The sequence below is a fragment of the Adiantum capillus-veneris genome, chromosome 2 (genome assembly GCF_014529385.1).
Source record: "Adiantum capillus-veneris isolate H3 chromosome 2, ASM1452938v2, whole genome shotgun sequence".
Lineage (NCBI taxonomy): Eukaryota > Viridiplantae > Streptophyta > Polypodiopsida > Polypodiales > Pteridaceae > Adiantum > Adiantum capillus-veneris.
The window spans coordinates 1,686,484-1,706,653 of record NC_140932.1 but is presented as its reverse complement, the minus strand read 5'-3'; the positions used below and the strand labels follow the sequence as shown (position 1 = coordinate 1,706,653).

Genomic DNA, 20,170 nt, shown 5'->3' with positions numbered 1-20,170 from the left:
CGCTTTCCCACTATTGAGGCGAAGAAAGAGTTTTTGAAGAAAAGGGCCACATTAAAGAAGTCCAACATATTCCTTGGCAATGATCTCACTCTATCACAGCTTGCCCACAAGCAACAGGAAGTTATGCCAGAGATTAGGGTGGCAAGGGAAAAAGGAAAGATAGCCTTCTATAGAGAAGGGAAGGTGCTCATTATGGAGCGACGCTCCACGTGACAATTGGATACCTATGGGACTAAACTTAAGATAGCAGTGTGGAACTGCAATGGGTCTCTCAAGCTTGATGTGGGTGCCTTTGAGGACAGCTTTAGAGACAGAGATATTGTGTTCTATTCAGAGACTCACAAGATCCCGGGTCAGATGATGTCACATGTGACTCGATACAGATGGGAGACGGCTCATCGAGTAGATGCGAGATCTGAGCAAGGGAGTAGAGGATCGGGGGGATGGTTTAGCAGTTCTTTTTAGGGAAGATTTGCAGTCGCTTGTTCATATTGTTCGGAGAGACGATCATCCCGAGTACATGCGGGTGAGATTGAAGGCTGACACAGGCAGATTTCCCTATATTGCCATGCGCTACTTTGATCTAAGTACATCAACCTATGCGTCACCTAGAGGAGAGTCTCCTTTTTCTGTGCTTGATGATGACATATGAGAGTTCTCTAGGGATGAGGATATCATTCTCCTGGGGGACTTCAATGCTCGAACGGGCAACCATCACACATTCTTCTATGATACCTCGAAGGAGATGTTGAGAGAGCTAGACACCATAGACATGGGGCTAGACAGAAGCTCACAAGATACAAAATGTATAGATTATGGAAGATACTTGCTAGATATGGGCACTACACATGGGTTAGCCATACTTAATGGCTTACAGAGATTCCAAGCCACCACCGGGTTTACTTGCTTCCCACATCATCACAGGGCTAGCACAATGGATTATATTATGCCCACACCGAGCTATCTTTCCCATATTGAGGACTTCACAGTTGGACACCGGCCCATCGGGGTAGCAATGACCATGCCCTTTTGACACTGGACATCTATGTCTCCTTCCAATTTACCACAGCTCAGAGGACACGAGCGCGTGGTCCTACAAGATACACTTTCACTTCGGAGACGAACTTTGTTCACATGGATGGAATCTATAGGCGCCTATGCATAGAGGATCCAAGGCGACCTTTGAGAAAATCACCCATATTCTGACAGACACTCTAGGGGATGCCGCTAGGGAGGCTTATCCACATACACAACCCGAGAAGAGACGCCGTTCTCGGACTATGCCCCAAAACAATTGGTATGATAAGGAGTGCAGAGATTTGAGAGTCCGACTACAGAGAGAGGTTTCTCTAGGAATCATCACTCATAGACAGCCGCGTATTGCCTTCCGGCGTTTAGTACGTCGGAAGAAGAGACCTTTCTGGCTAGCCTTGAGCAGGTATAATTGGCCTTTGGCCTGTACACAGTAGAGGGCGATACTAATTCAATTACCTATTAAATTTACACAGAGCACTGTGAAGAAAAGAGAACAAAGTTGCGTCCAGCAACTAGAATGTCACTACGCACACGAGACCGACACCCTGTAGGCCCCAAAGATTGGCGCCCCTATCGGTATTTCTTAATTCAATTATAAGTTGACGATCCGAACAGTTAGACCAAGCTTTCACAGAGCTGTCCAAACCTGGCAAGGGCTGAAAACGTAGGTTTCTGACCTGATTTCGGTAACACAACGGCGCAAAAACCCCTGTAGGTCAAAAGTACCTGTCCAAGACGGATTCCCTCGCAATTTAGAAGCTTCATGGTGAGCTGTCACAAAAATTCAGCGTGCCATAATTCTTTGTTTGTTGTCGGGTGCCCAAAATCCTGTACACACATCCCAAGGCTTTCTCGAGGCTCCCCTGGTGTTCCCTTGCAGTTTAGGTGCGAAACCCTAAACCTGCAGAAAACCACAACAGGCTGTAATTCTCTGTTTTGGATCGTTTTTAGCGGAGCGAACACACCTACCCGTGTCCCAAGGGCTCCTGCACGCAATGGGACAGTTCCCCTGTAAATTGGACGAGTTTTCACACGAGAAAACTCTCCGAATTCGGAGTCTTTCGCAATGGAACTGTACGTACCTGTGGGGGATTAGCAATTAGCTAATCCGGTTCCTGTTCAGAAGGCTCTTGCCTTGGCAAACGCGCATAAAACCTCAAAACTATACATATTCATCTAAGTAGCCACTTCAAAATGGGTGCCCCCTCTTGCTGAAACCCACTTCAAAGTGGGCGCCGCCTCTTGTTGAGGTGTCCTGCAAGTGCCTCTCCTTTTGCCAAGTGTCCAGTTTGCCCCTTTGAGTTAATTCCTTAGTTCCCACCAACTTATAAAGTTGTAAGTGACTTTCCGAGTGGCCCAGATTTCATTTGGCGCACACAAGCTTCCATATTCATCAGAATTCAATGCTAATTGGCCCGAAAAGTCCCAGACTAACAGACCTAGACTCCCGATGTGAGAAACCTGTTCAGCCGCAGCCGTTTCACACTCGCCATGCAATGTCCACTAGCATCATCTGGGGAAAACAAGTAAAATAAAAAATAAAAAAATATATGTAGTACATATTTAGAGAAGGCAACGGGAAAAATACACTTCCTGCTGACACACCCTACCCTTGAAATACTGCAAGCGACCACACTTGCATGCCAATAATACATGCAGATATCTCCTGATATCACATATATTCTATCATGGGAATCTAAGATATATATGCTTCCGGAAATGTAGCGTTGGACGATTAAACAATCCCACCAGCCTGGCTACCACACATATATCAAGCATAGAAGCATAGAAGTCCAACTAATTAGAGCGTGAATTACTGCCATCAATTCTTTCTCATAAACTTGCAAGTTCCTTTCGGTCTTCAAAAAGATTCTGCTCTCATATGCCACTACTCGGCCATTCTGCATTAGAACTGCACCAAGACTATGGCCACATGCATCACACTGAACCACAAAAGGTTTCGAAAGATCTGGCAAAACGATTACCGCATCTGAAGTCAGCTTCTCTTTCAAGTGTTTAAAGGCTAAAATTCCCTTGGCTGTCCACTTGAAAGTAACTCCTTTCCCTTGGAGTGCATGGAGTGGAGAAGCAATCACAGCAAAATTTCGGATGAACCTCCTGAAGTAGGAACATAAGCCTAGAAAGCTTTGAATGTCATGTACGGACTTCAAGTCAAGCCATGACCTAATTGCTTCCACTTTGGCGGGATCCATGCGCACCTTATCCTTTGAAACAATGTGCCCAAGGAAGTGGATCTCTTCCAAAAAGAATTCACTCTTCTTTGCATTAATGAGTAGCTTGTTCTTGCGTAACTCATTGAAAACTGCAGTCGAGTGATCCGTATGCTCCTCTTCACACTTTGAGTAGACAATCATGTCATCAAAGAAGGTGCCCACGAACTTTCTATGTGGTCTAAAAATTATGTCCATCATTCTATTAAACGTGGAAGGAGCATTTGTGAGACCGAATGGCATGACAAGAAACTCATGGCAACCAAATGCTGTCCCAAACGCAGTCTTATGGATATCTTCTGGCATAATGCATATCTGGTGGTACCCACTCTCTAGGTCTATCCTTGTAAACAATGACGCTCCCTCAAGCCGATCAAGAATGTCATCTATCCTCGGTATGGGGAACATGTTCTTGATGATATTTTTATTCAAGGCACGATAGTCAATGCACATGTGTCATGAACCATCTTTCTTCTGCACTAGGACTACAAGCGAACAAAAAGAGGATGAATTGGGCTGAATCAGCCCCTTCTCTACAAGCTCATTGACTTAACTCATAATCTCTTTCTGCTCGGCTGCACTAACCCTGTACGGTGGTCTATTCGATGGACGAGAACCTGGCACAAGATCTATGGTATGATCCTCGGGTCTCTCAAGAGGCAACTCCCATGGCAAAGAGTCCGAAAAACAATCACTGAAACCACTCAAAAAAGTTAACTTGTCTTTATATAAGGTAGACAAATTAGATACAACTTCAGGTACTTCTTTTGCAAAGATCAAGTACGCAGAACGATGATTTTTTTTTATACATGAAATAGCAAAAGCAAAAACAACTGGAACAGACTACCCTTTAAGCTTTACGTCTAGGCTCGGGAAAAAACCCTAGAAACCCAGCAATGCACGAAGTCCTACGACCCAAAATTGACCATAGCGGCCTGTCAACTCAACCAAATTGGACGAGACTTGAATTGTAGCATGCCCCTATATAATAGAACACTTCTATATCACCAAATGACCATTTGGCACGGGTCGAGGGGGGTCCCAAGTAAATAATCTAGGTTTTTGCCAGATGCCAGAATTGGATTCTGACTTCACGGACAGCTTATAGACGGGGTCTATACACAATGTACCTGGATGGTTTCATGAAAATAGTCAAGGCAAGCTCTTAAACGACAGAAAACAGCTCGAAGACTATAAAGCTCCTCATGTACAATTGTAATCTTAGTATCCACCATAGCATGCAACCTGTAACACCATGGGATACCCAATAACACATCATAGCCCTGAAGTGGCATAATATGAAACTCTTCCGCATCCACGTAACTCTGAATGTGCAAACGAAGCTTCCCCAAAATGGGAGTAACAAGCTCTGAATGACCTAGGTATGCCAAACCTGCTTCACCTGTCATACCCATCTCCTCTGCACGAATGCCCAATTTTGATGATATGAAATTTGCACGGGCTCTTGGATCAAAGAAAACCTCTGATCTCTAACTTTGCCTCAAGCTCTGCATAGTTCCGTGGCATCTATATACCTAGATGAATCCAGAATAAGCCCAGATTCACCCTTGAAGGAAAGTGCAAGGTATAGACCCATGGTAGTCACCCACAAGACAATATAACCATCAGCTACATCATGCATAGTATTGACTAAATACCACGACATCCCCACTAACGTCGTCAGTGCCCAATAGTGGTTCTTGGACGTGTCAGCTTTATCAATGGAGGGTTTCTTTGTGGGAGGCACAAAAGTCTTTGCTGTAGCATTGCCCTTGGCTGAAAACTTCTTACCTTGGAACCCTTTCTTGTGACTATTAAATCCATCTGAATCTCCCTTCGACAGATTGTTGACCACTCTCGCTCTCTCAATGAACTGCGCCATATTCATGACAGTAGTCTTTGTGCAGTAGTCCCTGATTTTCTTGGGCAATCCGCAGCAATACTTCTCAGTCTGTTTTGGCCATGGCACAAACCTATAGAGGTTACTGGCAACAGTGCCGCCCAAATCTGTTTATTGTACTCTTCCAGATTCGCACACTATTTAGCATTCAACTCGTGCCATTCTGTCATCACATCCACTTCAAAATTGTTTGTAAGCTATGCAAGTGCAAAAAGCTGTTTGAATTGGACCCATGTTGTCGGGGCTTGACCCTGGTTCAACAATACGGTCCACCATTGAAGCGCATTCCCTTTCAAGAAAGTGGTATCCTTGCGTATCTTCGAAGATTCTGTGAAGTTTCCTCCAGCATAAGTTGCATCAAACTGATGTATGAAGATCAAAGCCTTCAATTGATCCTCAGTTCCCCTGAAAGTCTCAAACTTCACTCTCTGCCCACCTTCCTTGTAATCTTTAGGCCGACTCAAAGGAGTCACATTGTCATAAACACGTACCTGCAAAAGTGGTGCTCCACGATTGTCCATTCCAGCACTCACATCACATGTTTTACTTGTCATATTTGCATTTTGGGCATATGGCTGCGAAAAACTAGCCATACCAAATTGTGTTCCAGGCACTCTAAATTGACCATAGGCACCCTGAAAACCTCATTGGACTCCCATGTTCCCGTACATAGGGTTACCCATGCATGTTTGCATTGTCCCGAACACATTCCCTGGCATATAACCTGTGGAAGGTCCAACCATAGCTTAAAACACTGAACCACCTCCAAAATAATCAAGGTATAAAGTAGGTAAGGGAAAGGTCTGACGCATAGCCTGTTCATTACTCCCTTGACCATTCACAAACGGTTATTGTCTAGCTAAAGAAAATTGCCTTGGACCATTGGACACCGCTGGTTGCTCAACCACGTGGGCTTTCCCTCGAGCATCACAAGTCCTCTCTGCATTGAAAATCTCCTTTTCTTGCAGCAACTCAGTCATGCCCTGTGTTGGAGGCTGAAAACCCTGTGTCGGAGCCTGAAATGCCTGTGTAGGAGCCTATAAGAACTTTTGCATCCTTGGGTTGCTAGCCAACTGCTGAAACATTTCCATGCAGCAACGTAGCTGAGCTCTAAACAACCTGTCCTCTTCTTGAAGAGTTGAAGGAACTTTCTTTGTGCCATGTGAGGAAGATCCCTCTTCAGGTACTTGGTCTCTCTTCTCTGCCATAACCACAAGCTTTGTATTGCTTTCACCCACAACAATCCACGCCGCACTTTTTGAGAAAAGTTGACTATCCCGTCGATGGAACCATATAACCGGCCTCTACACAGTAGAGGGCGGTACTAATTCAATTACCTGTTAAATTTACACAGAGCACTGTGAAGAAAAGAGAACACAGTTGCGTCCAGCGACTAGAATATCGCTGCGCACACGAGAACGACACCCTGTAGGCCCCAAAGTCTGGTGCCCCTTTCAGTATTTCTTTATTCAATTATAAGTTAACGATCCGAACACTTAGACCAAGCTTTCACAAAGCTGTCCAAACCTCGCGAGGGATGAATACGCAGGTTTCTGACCTGATTTCGGCAACACAACAGTGCAAAAAACCCTGTAGGTCAAAAGCACCTGTCCAAGACGGATTCCCTCGCAATTTAGAAGCTTTTTGGTGAGCTGTCACAAAAATTCAGCGTGCTGTAATTCTTTGTTTTTTCATTGTCGGGTGCCCAAAACCATGTACACGCATCCCAAGGTGCTCTTACGTTTTGAGAAGGCACGCCTAAGAAAGAAAAAGGGAAAGGAGAGGCTTTTTCCAAAGCTTAGTATGCGATACTACGGACCTTTCCAGATTACTTAAAAGATAAATGATGTCTCCTTTCGATTGAAACTGCCAGATACTTGGAGGATTCACAATGCATTGCATGTGAGTCTCTTGAAACCTGTTAAGGGTGATGTGTCTGATGATGGGGAGCCTGATGAGCAACCCGCAGTGGAAGAAAACGAGGAGACCCTTGTTCTTGAACAGATTTTGGCACATACGGATATGAAGAAAGGTAAAGTCCAAAGGCGGTTCTTGGTTAAGTTCAAGAACTTTCCTGTATTTGATGCGAAGTGGATGGAGGACGAGGACCTAGCAGATACTCCTCGGATTGTGAAACTTTACCTCGATGTTTTGGTTTAGCATAGTCTACTCCAAACGGAACCCAGAAATACAGCTTGGCCGAAGATCTGGTGCAGTGGGATGCACAAGAGGGGAGTTACTCAGCTCCTTTGTCAACAAATGCCTTGATTTTGATACTAAAGTCACTGATCTCTCTTTGAGCTTCAGGGATACTGAGAGCTGACAGTATTCTGCTGGATGACTTTATGAAATGGAATTCCTGATAATGATACTCATTTGTTCTTGACTTCTTTTGAGTACAGGAACTGATAGACGAAATGACTACAGCATTTTGGTCTGATTGATCTCGAATAGACATGGTTGCAATAGGGGTTAGTCAATCGGACATCGATGAGGTCCCGATTGGACCTAGATGTGATTGCTAGCTACATTGCCGATAAATCATGGTCTAAGATCCGAATGAATGTTGAATGTCATGTGATGTCTGGTGATGTCTTGTGATGTGACTGTCAATTTTGTACATGCGCTAGATGTGTGTTCCTAGTATGTAGGTACGAACAGTCAATGTCTGCTAAGACGGTTTATGGCTTTTGTCGGTTTTGCAAGCGTAATCGCGGTCGATTACAATGCTTTCAAGAGGGGGGTATGTCACAAAGTGATGACGTGACGGACAACAAAAACCCTAATTTCTGCCAAAAACCCTAAAATTCCTGCAAACCCTAATTTTTGCCAAAAACCCTAATTTCCGAAAATTGCGGAGTTTTTTTTTTTTTTTTTTTTTCGGGGGGATATTTTTGAGCGACGCAAATCTCAGCTTTTGCTCTCATTGAGAGAGAGAGAATTTGCTTTTGCTTTCAAAAGCTCTCTGTGAGAGAGGGAAAAGAGCTTTTGCTTTCAGGCTTTTGCTTTCAAGCTTTTGGCGCTTTGCTTTTGGCATCCCTTGTAAACTTTTAAGTGGCTTGGGCCCTCACTTCTCAGGGCATCTGGACGCAGAGTTTGAGAGTGAATCCCGAGCCACTCTCTTGTACTTTGAATTGAATAATACAAAAAGAAATACCGAAAGGGGCGCCAGTCTTTGGGGCCAATATCTCTAGGCACGGAACTCCGCCTGGCCATTGCAAATCTATTGTGATCTGTGAATTGTTTTGAAGTGGTTATTTGGTGCTGTCGCGATTGATTCTTGACTTGGAGTGTCCAAGTCTGTTACACCAGGCTTGGTGATGCTTCCCAAAAACGCTAGGAGAAGGAAAGCCTTGGGGGATGGTTCTTGCTTGGAGGGAGTCCACCAAGGGTCTTGTGAGAAGTTGCCTGCTGAGCTTGGCTCCTGTTGCCTCTTCTGCCATTTTGTGCTAACTTTGGTTTGCTTATATATTTTCTTACCCAAATTGCCCTACCTACTTTTGTTGGGAAGTCACTTAAATTAATAAGTGAAAAATGCCAAAAATAGGGAAAATAGGCTAAATGCACTGGAAAAATCCCCTAATGGATTCTAATGGATTCTGATGGGAATACTGATGATCATGCTGTGTGCAACCAGAGGATATGCATCTATACCAAGTGACTGGGCATGCACGGTCTACGAGTAGACTCACAAAAGTGCCAGATCACTTCTAATCTAGACTGACTGGAATGACTAAACCCTGATCATGCTGTAGCTTGTCCACGGACACATAGGGTTGGATGTGTCACGTGACAACACACGATACCCAACCAGGTTTTTGACCATGGAGGACATCGAGGAGATCCGACACCGACGGATGCTGGATTTACTCTGAGCTGGAGGATTATCCCCTTCTTAGTAGCTTAAGTTTCTTGCATCCCTCGTTGTTTTGTACCTTTGTATTGACTAGAAAGTCTCTAGTCTTTCCCCCACTTTCACTTTCACTAGAACATTTTGTTTAGGATGTTAGTCTTTCTTTCAGCACACAGACTTTGTATTAGGTTTACCAGTTTGTAGCTTGTTGGTCTCATCACTTTGGCCTTTTCTAGACGTTCATATATCATTTCCTTTCATTTTCATCTCATCTCATCTCATCTCTCTCTCTCTCTCTCTCTCTCTCTCTCTCTCTCTCTCTCTCTCTCTCTCTCTCTCTCTCTCTCTCTCTCTCTCTCTCTCTCTCTCTGTGTGTGTGTGTGTGTGTGTGTGTGTGTGTGTGTAAGGTGCAGCGGAATGAATGTTGAACTTTGCTCAAGATGAGTGCTCCGAATTGTGCTCAAGGTTCCTTTTACTTATGGAAGGGAGAGCCTTCCGTTCCTTAATGAGAGAGTGCAATGGACAAAAACAAAGTGAATGGACACTCTGAGTGAAGGTACTGAGACTGAGAGATAGAGAGAGAAGAATACGACACCAGAATGTTGTCAAACCCTCCTCTGAAGGCCCCACTCTCTATGGCGAGAGCGGTCTACTATTGATTGCACAAATCTCTACAATGCTTTGGACTTGCCAACGATGTCGACGACGATGAGGACGACGACGAGACGGCTAAAATCTGAAAATGCTAAGGACTGAAATCTGCAAATCTTTATCTGCTGAATTCTGACTCTATGTCGATGACGATGTCGATGACGACGATGCGACGACGAGCGCTGAAAACGCAGATGCTGAAATCTGTGTTTTCCGTGTTGAATCTGCAAACTACGCTGGATCTGACCGTGCGGCAAGGATCTGCTGCGAGAAGGTGCGACCTGCGAGGTTTGGGACTTCTACTGCGGGTGCTAACTGCTGGAAACTGAAAACGCTGATGCTTGTGGGGATTCCTCGCGAAGATCTGCAAAAACGCTGAAGTGTCTTGCAAATGCAAAAACGCTAGGGCTGAAAATGGTCTTGCTGTGGAGAATCTGCTAACGCTGGGAGTCTTCTGCTTCTTGCTGTCGCCAAGTTGTTGCCAAAGCAAAAACGCTTGCTGATCTGGTCCAAAAACGCTAGCCTTCTGCTGTGATGCAAAAACGCTAAAAAATCTGGGGTTCTGCTGAGAAGTTGCCTATTGAGCGAGTGCTCCTGCTGCCTCTTCTGCCAGAAAGTGCTAGCGCTAGGTTTCTACTTATACAAACTTAGTAAATTTGCCCTACCTACTTTCCAACAAAAGTCACTTAAAAATAATAAGTGAAAAATGTTAAAAATAGGGAAAATAGGTCTATGCACTGTAAAAATACTACTAATGGGTTCTAATGGAAATCTGATGATCATGATGTTGTGCAACCAGAGGATATGCATCTATTCTAAGTGTCTAGGCATGCACGGTCTGCGAACAGACTCACAAAAGTGCCAGATCACTTCCTATTCTAGACTGGCTTGACTGAACTAAACCCTGGTCATGTTGTAGCTTGTCCACGGACACATAGGGTTGGATGTGTCGCGTGACATCCCCTCCTTTTCAAAGTGAGGTACTGGTACCAAACTGTATGGCGTCGAGGGAGATCGCTAACAGCGTCCGGAATCCTGGAAAGGACTCTTCGCCGGCCCACTCTGATGCGTGGGTCATAAAGGTCTGCAACACTTGCTTCTTTGGGCCGCATCAAAAGCGAGACAAAGTCATTTGTGGCTCCTTCAATGCTTCAACTTTGTCTATAGACATGCGTCTACCTTCTTCAAGAATCTCCGAGGATGAAAATTCTTGAGACCACTTCCAACACAAAAACATGAACATACCTACTCCATGTAAAGTGACTGAAAAAAATATTGTCTTCCTCAAAGACTGTGCATGCAATGTAGATGAACAAATAGACGGAGTGCCAAACCGTTCATCACACACGCAAACAATGAGATCGAATCTTGCCTTTCTGATTTAAAGCAATCAACTGTGGCAATTCACAACGGAAATGCCCATGCTTGGTGCTCATCCTTTCATGTGCTCTTTCTACAACTGTGTCGTGCCAAGAAAGAGACATGGAATGTGACTTTCATGAATAATCCGCATACCTCCATGCTCATTCATGAGTGAAACGTGCTCGACGTACAATATGGCATGCCTAGGAAAAGGGATCACATAAAGACGCTGACTAAAATACAAGAAACGATCACGAATGAAACACTCGAACAATGTGTGCTGACTAATCATTCAAGCATATAGTACTTCTTGTAAGGGTTCTCTGGACCTAGGCTCGAGAGCCAAGATCGGTTCTTCGTGTTTGATCGAATCTACCTGTGGGGGTTCTTTGGACCTCGACTGAAGAGCCAAGATCGATTCTTCGTGATTGATCGAATCTGCAACGAGGATAAGTGCGCTAGAAAAAGCATCAACTAAACCATCATCCTTGTGAACAATCACGTCTTGATCATACAAATCATCATGCTCGTGAGAAATCACATCGTGATCATCATGCAAATCATCATGCTTGTCATTGTCATTCAAATCATCATGCTTGTCATTGTCATGCAAGTCTTCATGCTTATCATTATCATTCAAATCATCATGCTTATCATCATGCAATTCCTGTGTATCATGCTTGGGAGAAGAAGAGACTAAGAGAGTCTCCTTTTCCCGAATCTCTTCAATCTTCGCCTGCATATTAGAAATGAGAGAGTAAGAATGAACAACGTTCTTGCGATCCAATTTTGTTTTTCTTTCGTCGTACTTGCGATCGAAGTCTTTGGCCTCCAAGCGTAATTGCTCCCGCTCACGCTCCATGGTTACCATTCTTGCTTCGTGCCACGTTGTCATCATGTCCATCATCGTCTTGCACCAAGCCTCCATAGGATCTGGTGCAATCCTTGGCATAGATGGGGAAGGGGGAGGGTCGGAAAAAGTTAAAACCTCCTGGTGGGGAAAATTCTTCGTCGCCCCTCTCATGCTCATCACCTCCAAGCGATGTATCCATTCCGCTTCGAGTGATGACCATCCACTGAAGTCTTGGGTTCTTAAGTTCACGAGGAACTTGGGTTCTTGTGGGTCTTGGTTTCTTGAGGTTCTTGAGGTTCTTGAGGGTCTTGAGGTTCTTGCGAGTCTTGAGGTTCTTGATGTTCTTTTTTCGCTTGCAATCTGTGTTAGAGAAGGATCTTCTCTTACCCAAGCTCTTCTCTTTCCTACGGGCGCACCCCTTGACGGCCTTGCGCTCACACCAAGGTTGCTTTTTCCCACCTCACGTCGATTGGCCGGCCGCTAAGTGCGCATTCCGCTTTCAATGAGTGAAAAGAGAAACAAGGGGAGGCTAGACAAGCCCTTCTTTCTTGGGATTTCTGTCACTCTTCAAAAACACGATTAGAAATCGACACGCCCAACAGGACTTGGGTTACGTGCGACCGCAACAAGCAAAAAAAATTTCTTGTGGTTCTTTTTTCTCTTGAGTGATACAGAACACTGTCAAAGCTCTGATACCAATGTTAGGTGCAGCGGAATAAATGTTGAACTTTGCTCAAGATGAGTGCTCCGAACTGTGCTCAAGGTTCCTTTTACTTATGAAAGGGAGAGCCTTCCGTTCCTTAATGAGAGAGTGCAATGGACACAAACAAAGTGAATGGACACTGTGAGTGAAGGTACTAAGACTAAGAGATAGAGAGAGAAGAATACGACACCAGAATGTTGTCAAACCCTCCTCCAAAGGCCCCACTCTCTATGGCGAGAGCGGTCTACTATTGATTGCACAAATCTCTACAATGCTTTGGACTTGGCGACGATGAGGACGACGACGAGATGGTTGAAATCTGAAAATGCTAAGGACTGAAATCTGCAAATCTTTATCTGTTGAATTCTGACTCTATGTCAATGACGATGTCGATGACGACGATGCGACGACGACGCGCTAAAAATGCAAATGCTGAAATCTGTGTTTTCTGGGCTGAATCTGCAAACTACGCTGGATCTGATCGTGCGGCGAGGATCTGTTGCGGGAAGGTGAGATCTGTGAGGTTTGGGACTTCTAATGCGGGTGCTAACTGCTGAAAACTGAAAACGCTGATGCTTGTGGGGATTCCGTCGCGAAGATCTACAAAAACGTTGAAGTGTCTTGCAAAAGCAAAAACGCTAGGGCTGAAAATGGTCTTGTTGTGGAGAATCTGCTAACGCTGGGAGTCTTCTGCTTCTTGCTGTCGCCAAGTTGTTGCCAATGCAAAAACGCTTGCTGATCTGGTCCAAAAACGCTAGCCTTCTGCTGTGATGCAAAAACGCTAGGACATCTGGGGTTCTGCTGAGAAGTTGCATGTTGAGCGAGTGCTCTTGCTGCCTCTTCTGTCAAAAAGTGCTAGCGCTAGGTTTTTACTTATACAAACTTAGTAAATTTGCCCTGCCTACTTTCCAACGAAAGTCACTTAAAAATAATAAGTGAAAAATGTCAAAAATAGGGAAAATAGGTCTATGCACTGTAAAAATGCTACTGATGGGTTCTGATGGAAATCTGATGATCGTGTTGTGTGCAACCAGAGGATATGCATCTATTCTAAGTGTCTGGACATGCACGGTCTGCGAACAGACTCACAAAAGTGCTGGATCACTTCCTATTCTAAACTGACTTGACTGAATTGAACCCTGGTCATGTTGTAGCTTGTCCACGGACACATAGGGTTGGATGTGTCACGTGACTCTCACTCTCTCTCTCTCTCTCTCTCTCTCTCTCTCTCTCTCTCTCTCTCTCTCTCTCCACATCTCTACCACTCTCATTCCCTCTCTTCAGGGAAACTCTCTCTCCACAGCTCTACCACTCTCTCATCCCCTCTCTTCAGGGAAAAGCAAAAGGAACCCATCATTTAAGCTAAAAGGAATTACTAACGCAAGGGAAGGAAGTAAAGAATTGTGGAAGTGTAAAACCTAGATCTTCACCATTTCAATTCCGTTGCACCTAACATTGGTATCAAAGCTTTGTGATTTTGCACTAATCCACTAATCTTTGAAAAAAAAAATTCCTATTGTGTTTGAGAGTGTGTTGTAGCGTTTTGCCTAAGGACACCTCTCACTCAGGGAATTGCAAGACCTGCCATTGCGCGCAGGACAGCAAGAAATGCAAACACCGTATACCGGGGGTTACAGTTGTGGTGAGCCTACGAGAGGGTAGTTGACTTGGTGTGCGCGCTCTACCACCTCAATATAAAGAAATCCTTGCATGGATATTTGGAGTCATAACTTCTTCGACATGACAGTTCGCATCATTGAAGACATGCATTGGAAACATGAAGATGTTGATTGCGAGTATCATGATTTGTTAGCGGCCTATGACGACAAAGGGGGGTGGCATCCAGATCAGCCTATTAGTTTTGGAGTCTTGGAATTGTTTGCACAACCATCTCTCCCATCTACTTGGAGATTTATATTCCAGAAGAGGCATTGCATCGTCATCAATCTGTACACATCTTTGGCAACGCATCCGGTCCACACCAACAGCATCTTCTTGGCAATAGGTGGCCATCAATCCGAGGCAACCACCACGGGAGTCTGCAAGCATCATGAGCCTACATTCACAACCACATCCGTTGCAGAGACAAGGATTCATCTAGAGCTTCCATCATACGGCAATCTAGTCGAAGCCTTGAGAGGAGCCTCTATCTTTGAGGAGTTATTTGGTGGTTTCGTGAGACATCATAAAAAAGACTTGCCATGGTTCGTGGGCATTCCAAAGGACATATCCATCTTCATCAAAAAAGAGAGAGCTGAACAATTTTAAAGTAGTTCAGTTTATCGAGTCGACTACCAGGTTGAAAGTTCTACTCTCGAGACAGAAGGAGAAAAAATATGGCTGCCAATAGTCAGCAGCAATGATTCAAGGAGGCAGAATCCAAGATTATTTACTGAAAAGGTCAGAAAGGTCTGAATTTATGGACTTGAAGAGGGGCTAAAACACTTGCATGATGCACAAAATTACGACACGATAAAAAAGATAATGAAGCGAGAGTAACTCATAACCCATTGTATAAAATCAATAGATAAGTACAAAACAGTTTATCACAAATAACTTGGAAAAGGAAAGGGGAAAATTTGCACAAAACCTTAATTCCTACATTCCAAACACCGACAAGAACACAGATATAAGACAAAGAGTAAATTCTTAAAGCTTTATACAAACTACAAGCTAAAGCGTACTGACCTTTAAAAAGAAGAATAAATGTAGAGTGGTCACATGTGGACATGACATGGGCTAGCACATGCCAAATAAGAGCAAAATTTGGCATGCCAAATGAACAACGAGAGCTAAACATCAAAGAAGTGTGTCACTAAGCTAATTGTAAGCTGGCTATTGAGCTCCCCACTTCTCTTGTTTTTACGGAATCCACTTTTTTTTCTCTAGATGAGTTTACTAAATAAAGGCTTAAGCATCTACAATCAAATTTCCTTGTAAATACAATGATGTGCTTATGATAATTCAAACTTCCAAGATAGCTATCAGCTCCATCTTTATTGGTGCATCATGCACAGTGTCATCTGGATACACTATTACTGACTTGAGTACTACTCTTGCGTATCATCGACCCCAACCTTGAGAAGAAAAGCAGCGCTCTGTCCAAATATAATAGGTAATAGAGCAAAGTACCGTGCAAGAAATAGAAGAGACAATCTATTGAGCTCAAAATTCACAATCTTTATTATCAACCCACTGTACTACACTCCATCACCATTCAGCTGGTAATTCAAGGACCTCCTTTAGTACCATCAAAACATCCTCCCAAAAGTCATGCATTTAAAAAACTTAAACCCAACAAACTCTAACAAGTTAAGCGTTCTTTCTGTTCTTTCTGCACGAGGATAAAGGAGAAAATTTGATGCTAGAAGTAAATACCTTTTCTGTTTGCACTTTAGCAACAACATCGATAGGATCTGCAGAGAACTCATTGGTACAAGATGTATAGGCCGCACAGATAACTTCTCTGCATTCACATATGAGCGAGGTCGATCAAGTGAGAAAAAAAAAATAACCCATCAAATAGATGGAGGAAATGTGTATCCAATAGTTGGGCGAGAGGAGTTCATGCCCAGAAAGTCAGACAAATGCATGTGAGATGGGCAGTTGACAAACTCAAAAACCTCTAGTCTCTTCTTTGAAATCAAAATTCAAGAGCTCAAGCAATCTAATGCAGAGAAGACAACCGCATGCATTCATGAAACCTGCACTGATGAAGGAACGGCCCTTTCCCTGGAGATGCTGCCAAGTGGATTGCACGGGCAAAGAAAACCACTCAGCTCGAGAAGATATCCAGTATTGAGATCGCTAGAAGCTAGTGCACATTTGCGTGCAGAGAAAATCTATAAATTGCGCCCATAATCAAAAAAAAAATTTCTAAGATTGAGAGTGAGGGCATACTGGAGGTTAGTCGGCTGGTAAGGACGATGGCGATGATGCTGGCAGGAGACGGTTAGAGAGCGGGCCTGTAGCTGATGTGCTTGGGAACGGAATGCTGAGGAGGAGCAACAGGTCGCGTTGGGGGCGAGAAGCAATGCCGTGGTTGCTATCGCAGCTGGCGTTCCTACTGCTGCTGCTGCTCCCACCATCTTCAATCGCTAGTCCTAGAGTGTTCGTGGGTAAGTGCATATGTGACGTGGCGAGTCTTGAGAACCCTCGTTATAAATGCCACTGGTGGGAATCGGGGGATTGACGCGTGATCCGCGGAGCGGCGGTGGGGGGCTTTGGGCCGTTGGATCAAGGGGGGGGGGGGGGGAGATGCAGGTTTTTATATTCATGATCCTTGCAGCGATGCGCGATAGGCCGGTTGGATAGGGCGTTAGAGTGCTGAGAGCGAGGTCCACAACTCGAGGCGCAACCACGCGATTGGAAGCCTAATTTTTTTTATTACATGAAGAAAGGATCAACGGAGGATTAAACCTCCGTTGTTGATCCCTTTCCTTTTGGGAGTGGCATTTATGTGGCAACCATATGTTTTCTAGTAGGGGTATCAGCTGGTGTTTATTCATTAAATATGTAGAATCTTTGAAGATGCGGTAGTGTGACAGAGCCTGCGAACTCTCGGTTGGTGTTTATACTTTAAACCTGTAGAATCTGACAGAGCCTGTGAAGTCGCACTGCAAGCTGGACGCTCTTCGTGGGGACAAAAGCCGCGAAGGGTCGCCATGTGTTGGGGGAGGCAATGAGGGTCCTGGTGAGGGATGCAGGTCCATATGGCGATGAGGGGCGGTGGAGTGCAGACGGTATCCGCACTCTCTCTTTTTAAAAGAGTGCAAGTGACTCATCGTGCATCGTGCAAAATCGTATTGTAGGTCTATGGTGATGACTTTCATGCGAAAATTGTTGCAGTGCAAGAGTTCGAGGCCCGACTTCATGACTTTTATTATTAGTGTTGAATAGCTTCACATGAAATGCCAACCTCATAGGCGGGAAGAAGAACCGCTTAGAGAATCTGTAGGCAAAATGAATAAAGATGAAGGCCTGCTAATAGGGGTGGTAGATGAAGGCCTAGTATGTCTTACACATTTCGAAAAGGAAAGAGAGAGAGAGAGAGAGAGAGAGAGCCAATCAACCTTGGCAATGAATAATTGATAAAATATACAATGGAGGCAATGGGTTGCAATAAATAATGGGATCACATTGGGCAGCTCACTTGAGATGCCATAACTTTAACACCCTCTCTGCAGCTCATAATGGACACAAATGGTGAGACCAAGACGATGAGAAGCTACCAGGGAGACCCTAGCAACAGTTGTCATGCTGGATACACCTCTTATATTCTACCCTGAACTTTGTACCTTAGAAGAATGCCATCTTGAGCATCAATTGCCTCTTAGAAAATTGAACCATAGACCACACTACATCCAAGAATCCCCATTCGTGAACTGTGAACAAATCACGTTCAAAATACTCCAAGATAATGAACTTTGAAACGCTTCATGTCCATAATCCGACCAACAACAATGAATTGGTGTACTCATCCATAGTGTTTTGGATACATCTGATTGGTTCCCTACCAGATGTATGTGCCTTGAACTTCGATCCCCGGGTTTATAACCTGAACTCCAACACAAGGGTCCAAAGCAATTATAGGGAGCATTGTTTGCCCCTCTCTGCCACTCACAAGCCTCTCTCTGGCTGAAGCTAGTGGCAGCAACGGTTTCCATGTGACTAGAAGACGGGACTCCTTGCCAGTGTAGTCTCCACTACACAAGCAGCCTCTATGTTGACCTTCCGTGAGCCACTATCACTACTTTCCTCGTGTGGATTGCTTTTGCCTTTGTCCTTTGTAGAACCTCTATCTTTGCCTTCGGATCTGTAATCTTTAGACAAATGACCACACTTGTAACAACACCTCTTGGTGTTCAGTATGGAATCCAAAGCAGCAAGTGCTTCCACACCTTTGTGAGAAATCTCAATTTTGCCTGAGATCGTCAAATTCTAGCTTTTCCTTCATAATTTGTAGTTGAAGTGTCATAAACATCGTTTCATGCGCCTCGGGCAACTTCATAGAACCAAAGTAGCTAACTGAGTACTGGTCATTGCGCTTTTCATAGCCGATAGTTGCCCATGAATAACTTTAGCCTTCATAAGGATTGATTGCATGGAACTTCCTCATGGAAACTAGATGGCAAATAACTATCCAAGAAGGGTGATTGCTCGCATCGTAGAATCTCGATCAAACATTCCAACGAGCTTGAACCACATATCGTTGTTAGGCTTCAAAGTCTGAATGGCTGGAGAAATTTCCTTTGTAAGAGATTCCACAATGGCTGACACTACCTTTGCATTACAATCATCCCAATTGACACACGTTATTTGGTACTCGTCATCTTGATGGCGGGTGTACCTGTTACTAGGATCCCTTGTAGGACAAGGCTCCAAAATGTCAACTATGTCCCATAAGCCTTTCAATGAGAACCAGAGTCGTATAATCAAGTTCCAATGGGCGTAGTTATCATTGTTCTATTTTTTGCTTGCGCTTGAGCAAGGGGGTGCCATACTGAAGCTGCAAGATCTAGAATTTGCAAGTCCTTTTCGCACTCCAAAGGGTGGCCGCACAAGCTCCAAGCCACTTAAAAACTCCTTTGTTGCATGTGCAGGTCGCCTTTCCAATCCAAAACTTCCTCGCTTCCCTTTTCAAAGCTTCTTCCTCACTTCCCAAGCCAGAAAGAAACCCACTTTAGATGACCCTCTCTTGGGCTCCAAGATCCCTCCTTTCAAGCCACCAAAACAAGCTGACCTTATCCCTCTCTTCTTCTCAAAAGTGCCCAACACTTCACAACCCACAACATTTTTAAAGAGAGAGAGAGAGAGTTAGGTTTAATGGCCATGTGGTCGACCGCCCATCACTAATTGCTACTAACCCTAAGTGTATAGCTATACACTTGTGTGAGCCACTAACACTGAGTACAATGTGTATTGTGCATTAGTACATAAGATAGAGAAGAAAGAAAGGGGGCACATAGTGTGTGTTGGCTCTCCCCCTTCAACCTGTGTGTGTGGCTATGGTGGAGTGTGTGTGTGTGTGTGATTCATCTTCCTCTTCTGATGTGCTCGCGGCTCCTCTCCTTCACCTAGTATCAGAGCTCAGCGGGGAAGCAGGCGGAGAAGCAGCAAAAACTACAGCACGTTTTTGTAGATTTGTTTTGACCTATCAAAACGATTTCATTCAAGCCGATTCCCTTGATGTCTGATCGGTTTTTTGTCCTCTTCAACTTTGCAGAAGAAAGTACGTCACTCAGACTGCCTGCACGTCTAGGGTACAAAGTTGCAAATTTTTACAGATTTGTTTTGATTTGTAAAAAAAACTGATTTCAGGTCCATTTCCACGATCCCCACCTATTTTTGAGTGGTCTATAACTTTGCAGAAGAAAGTTTTTGTGAATTCTAAACGGTTTGGGAGATATGGGATGACTGGCTATAGGGTATTCGGGAGTGTGTAGCCTCTTTCGGAGTGTCCTTATACACACACATAGAGTGGGAGTTTGACGGCATTGTAATCTTCGACTACATGTACAGATACAAGTATAGGTGCAGGTACATAGAGCGGCTTGGTTAGCTTTCTCTGTGCTTCTCGGCC

The 20,170-nt window shown here is 44.3% G+C and overlaps 1 protein-coding gene across 2 annotated transcripts in view; it reads right to left on the bottom strand.

Annotated features, from left to right (window-relative positions):
* FLN1 (fructokinase-like 1) overlaps window positions 1-16,722 on the bottom strand; it is an 81,766-nt gene extending 65,044 nt beyond the window's left edge. For both annotated transcript variants that reach the window (XM_086483351.1, XM_086483355.1), the window contains exons 1-2: window positions 16,489-16,722; window positions 15,967-16,054 (exon numbers count right to left, since the gene is read on the bottom strand). In XM_086483351.1, coding sequence (XP_086339477.1) covers window positions 15,967-16,054; window positions 16,489-16,676 — 276 coding nt within the window. In that variant the 5' untranslated portion in view covers window positions 16,677-16,722. The remainder of the gene's footprint in view (window positions 1-15,966; window positions 16,055-16,488) is intronic.
* Between the last annotated feature and the right edge of the window lie 3,448 nt (window positions 16,723-20,170).